A 5,300-nucleotide genomic window follows, 5' to 3' on the forward strand; every position below is an offset into this window, starting at 1 on the left:
GTGAAACAATTTCGAAAATTCTCCTGGTAGTTCATGGTATGAAATTTCATACGCTAAGATGAACCGATATCTTTTTTTCCTAAGGCAAAATTATTTCCTCTTTCGGACCCGGAGGGAACTCACAACTTTCTCGCTGATTTTAACGTTGAATCAGTGCATTCAAGGCTAACAAATGCTTAATACGTTGCAAATCATGCCTGGTTCTAACCAGAATATTTTTTATGTAAATTCTCGTAAAAAAATGTTCTTTTTCTTAAAATTATTACAAAGTTTGAGGGAAAGATGGTTTGATGCAACGAACCAACAAAACGGCATGAGAGAGGAGAGAAGTGTTAAAATCATTCAAAAAAGCTGCTAAATGAATTTTCTCGCAAGGTTGAAGATATTATTCGTTTCTATGCTAAATATAAGTATATTCGTCGAATTTTTTATTTAGTATTTAATGACCAATGTTTTATATTTGATATACAATACTCAATGATTATGAATGCACTACTAGACACGTCACATAAATGCGCGCATCACATAGCAACGCTTGAGAACTTCGCTATAATACAAACCCGGACGCAAACGTGATCATTCACGCATAACGGCACCCATCGTCTAGCATATAAAAAGTAGCCTGGTGATTAAGTAAACGTGCTATAGCATATACGGTATTCTTGAAGTACAGCAGCTGTTGATCCGATTGGTTGACGATTCGTTTGACCTTCGGTTTCGTCAAGTGGCCAATTTAGTTATATAATATAATCCAGTGATTTGGAATGACGATTCAGACCATGAAACACTTCCCCGGGATTCCTTAAACTTTCTCTCTAACCTTTTCTAGTGTTTCATGCAATAATAATTCCCACGAATTACTTATGGCAAAAAATTTGAATTACGATTATCACAATTGTTATACCAAAAATAGGTTTGTATCTGTACTGATTATTGGTAGCATTCGCTGAGACTTCCAGAACTTTTAGTAGTAGCCATTGTTATCATAATCGATTTTTAACGTCACCCAAAGTTTAAAGCCTAGGGTTTAGTTCGACCTGAAACAGATTGAGTCGGAGTTGGTTGTTATATTTGCGCTGGAATCCATTCCAGATTCCGAAACGTGTTTCGAAAAATAGTTTGGGGATCCTTTTGGATTACGCTTGTGCGGGAGAAGATACGCGTGTCTTATCTTCTGTGGTCAATTTATTACTAATCTAGTATGTACAAATTATACAGATAAGTGCCTGCTGGTTTCACTATAACGTGGTGTGAGAGTGTGTGTAGTTGGCTGGTACCTATCGATCGGATGATCGGTTAATTGTAGCTTGATGAGGGTTTTCAAGATCGGGTAGTTAGGAAAGTGATATGATGCTAGTAGTGAGATTGAGAGTGAGTTACCAGAGCGATAATGATTACGGTGATGATGCTTAGGGTTACCATGGTGGATCGCCACAGTACTTCCCCCTTAGTTGTTCCAATATCTGCGGAGAATTTTCACGTGACGACCAGACCGGGTTCGAAATGCAGGTGTTTCGTTGCCGTCTGAGATCTGCGGTTGTTTTCGCGGTGGTTCTTCTGCTTCGATGAAGGCGGTTTTCAGTCGATCGATGGATATTGGAGATTTCTTTCCGTTGATGTCGATGATGAAAACTTTCTTTTTCCGTCGAAGTATTCGGAACGGTCCGTTGTACGGTTGTGTTAAAGGTGGCTTGATTGATCCGATCTTCACGAATACATGACTGCAGTTGCTTAGTTCTTTCTGGATGAAGGTGGTTGACTTAGAATGGTTAGTTGTTGGAGTTGGTCGAAGTTTTTTCATTTGCTTTTTCAGTTCGATGACGAAATCTGGTGTTGACTGGTTGCTTGGAGTTTCGGTGAAGAATTCTCCGGGTAATCGTAGGGTCGTTCCGTAAGTTGCTTCTGCGACGGATGCTTGCAGGTCGTCCTTGAAGGCGGTTCTCATTCCGAGGAGTACGATTGGCAACGTTTCTGTCCACTTGCTATTCTGGTGGCACATGATCGCGGCCTTAAGTATTCGATGGGTTCATTCAATTTGCCCGTTTGCTTGGGGATGATAAGGTGTTGTCTTCAGGTGGGTTATACCCAATATTCTAATTAATTCTCGGAATAGATCAGATTCGAACTGTCTTCCAAGATCGGTAGTAAGTTTCATTGGAACTCCAAACCGTGCAATCCAACTGCTCACGAAAGCTTGCGCAACTGTGACTGCCGTCATGTTTGGAATTGGTATCACTTCAGGCCAACGCGTGAACTTGTCGATCATCGTTAGACAATACGCGTTGCCATTGGATGGTGGTAATGGTCCGACCAAATCCATATGAATGTGAGCAAACCTTTCATCTGGTGTTGGAATTTGTACTATAGGTGTTTTGTTGTGTCGATGAACTTTCGATTTCTGGCATGCTATACAGTTATTTACGAAGAGTTTACAGTCGCGTCTCATGGAGGGCCATACATACCGGTCGGTCACGAGACAAGTGGTTGCACGCACACCAGGGTGAGATACATTGTGGAGTTTTTTGATGATCGGGGTTCGAAAGTTTTTCGGGACAAAGGGTCTGATTGCGGTTGTAGATATATCACAGTACATTGGTGTAGTTGACAGCGGTGACAGTGCCTTAAGAGTCAACGATGTATTTGCAGGAGGATTGGTGAGAAACATGGTGAGCTCAGGATCATTCCGCTGCTGTTTGGCCATCGTTTCGAAATCGATGGGTTCGTTGGTATTAGTGATGGATTCGATTCGGCTCAGCATGTCAGCGACTTTGTTTTCTTCGCCGGGTACATGCCGAATATCCGTCGTATATTCGCTGATAAAGCTGAGATGCCGCTGTTGTGTTGGATTAGTTCGTTCGGGTCGCTGCCTGAATGCTGTGGTAAGAGGTTTGTGATCCGTATAGATGCAAAACTCACGACCGGTTAGATGATCCTTGAAGTGTTTCACTGCTTCATACATTGCATACAACTCCCGATCGTAGGTGCTAGCTTTTTGCTTGCTGGCATTTAACTTGCAAGAGAAGTACGCGAGGGGTTGACGGCCTATCTGGCACTTCCCGGCATTGATGGTTAGGCCATTTGCTTTGAGCCGTTCAAACACCAGTCGAAGGTGCTCCTTGTGTTGTTCGATGTTGTCCGATGCGATACAAAGGTCATCGACATATGGAAAAACAAAATCGAGGTCGCCCAGGATGTCGTGAAGGTGCCTTTGTAGCGTCTGTCCTGCATTGCGGAGTCCAAAGGTCAAGTATTTGAACTCGAACAAACCAAAAGGAGTTGTGATCGCTGTTGTCGGAACGTCTTCGGGTGCAACGGGGATCTGGTGGTAGGCCCGTTGCAAATCGATGCAGGAAAATACTTCCTTGTTATGTAGAATGTTGGAAAAGTCCTGAATATGCGGTATAGGGTACCGATCAGGAACAGTAATTGCATTTAGGTTCCTGTAATCCCCGCAGGGGCGCCATTTCCCGTTTGACTTTTTCACCATATGCAGAGGACTGGCCCATGAACTCTTGGAAGGTTGGCAGATACCTTGCTCCATCAAAAATCTGAACTCTGCTTTTGCTTCATTCAGTTTATCGATTGGTAGTCGTCGTGGTCGTGAGAATACTGGTTGCCCTGTGGTGATAATTTGATGTACTGTGTTTGCTTTCGTGGGACGGTGGTTCATGTTCATGATGGTGATGTCGTGATATTCCTTGAAGATGTCGGCAAAGGGCGAGTTCACGTCAAAAGTGGTGATGGTTGGTTCAGAGACAGCGGTAATGTTGTTAATTTCCAGGTTAGTTTGATTATCGATCAGTTTGCTGCGTTTCAGGTCCACCAGCAGATCATAGTGTTTCAAAAAATCTGCTCCGATTATAGGTGACTTAACATCGGCGATGGTAAAAACCCATACAAAAGGACGGCGGAGGCCAATGTCAATAATGAGTCGTTTAGTGCCGTATGTTTGAATTGTGCTCCCATTAGCGGCGAAAAGTTGGTTGGATTTCACAGGATGAAGAAGTTCGCGCGGTGACGGGGGAACGACAGAAATGTCAGCACCAGTGTCGATGAGATATTGTTGGGAGGTTTGCTGATCGTGGACGTGTATTCTCTGGATATTTAGTTTTTCATTTAGGTCGAGGCTAGTTATTTTAAGTGTATTTATTGGTTCGGGCAAGGGCTCGGTCATTAGTTTTTTTCAGGGCGTGTGTACACATTAATCTTGTTGTCGTAAAAAATGCAAGGAATGCTGGGATTGTCGGCCTTCTGTTTCTCGCACTTCTTTGCTAGCGCTCCATGACGGTAATGGAACCAGCAAATCCAGCGGCGGGGTGCTCTTGGTCGCGATGATTCACGTGGTCCTGGTGAACGTTGTCGGTGGCGACTTGCTGAACGTCCTCGGCTACGGGAATTTCCGGAGAAGACTTCCTCCAGTCGGCGGGATAGGGCTTCGATGCGTTGCTCCAAACTTGAAATGTAGGTTGCCTCGGAGGATTTTATCGCAGCAACTTCGTTGTGTGGGGCCTCCATAATTTTATCGGCGACTTTCGCTTGCTCATCAAGTGGAGCGGATGGCATCGAAGCGATGATCGAGCGAACAGTACTGGGTAAAGCGCGTAGCCACAGGTTGGATAGTACCGTGTCTGTACAACCATTTCCTCCTAGACGTCGCATTTTTGAGAGCAGAACACTCGGTTTTTGGTCACCCAGTGTCATTCCAGATAACAAACTAGTAAAACGTTGCATTTCCGATGGCCGAAAATGTTCCATGATGGCTGGCTTGAGCGATTCATAGCGGTCGTTGTTCACTGATTCGTTGCATTTAGCAATGGAGGAGTGGACGAATTTTGCACGAGGTCCAAGTGCAACGATAACTGCGTAAAACTTTTGCCTGTCGTGTTTTATTAGGTTCACACTGAACGCAGTTTCCAGGCAGATAAACCAAGTGTCCACGTCGTCCGGATCGAAATCAGGGTAATTAATTTTCGCGATCACTGTTTGCGGTGCCATCGACGTGCCACTAGTTGAGCCGTTTTTATGGTCTTCGGCATCAGTCACATTGCCGCCATTGCCAATCTTGCTTCCTTCTTCGGTCATGGTTGATTCACTCGCGTGGTTTTTTGTATCGGTTTTTTCGATTTCGCGGATAACTTTAGGTTTAACGAAACTCGCGACTTCGATTGTTAGTAGAAATTTTTTTGCTACAATCGTCGGGGTCACCAGATTTTGGGGATCCTTTCGGATTACGCTTGTGCGGGAGAAGATACGCGTGTCTTATCTTCTGTGGTCAATTTATTACTAATCTAGTATGTACA

General features: G+C 44.0%; 1 protein-coding gene across 1 annotated transcript; it reads right to left on the reverse strand.

The window, feature by feature from the left end:
* Positions 1–1,447: 1,447 nt before the first annotated feature.
* On the reverse strand, positions 1,448–1,999 carry LOC131696334 (uncharacterized). Its single transcript, XM_058984880.1, has one exon. It carries the CDS (start codon positions 1,997–1,999, stop codon positions 1,448–1,450), a length of 552 nt encoding a protein of 183 aa, XP_058840863.1.
* Between the last annotated feature and the right edge of the window lie 3,301 nt (positions 2,000–5,300).

This window comes from Topomyia yanbarensis, chromosome 1, assembly GCF_030247195.1.
Source record: "Topomyia yanbarensis strain Yona2022 chromosome 1, ASM3024719v1, whole genome shotgun sequence".
Lineage (NCBI taxonomy): Eukaryota > Metazoa > Arthropoda > Insecta > Diptera > Culicidae > Topomyia > Topomyia yanbarensis.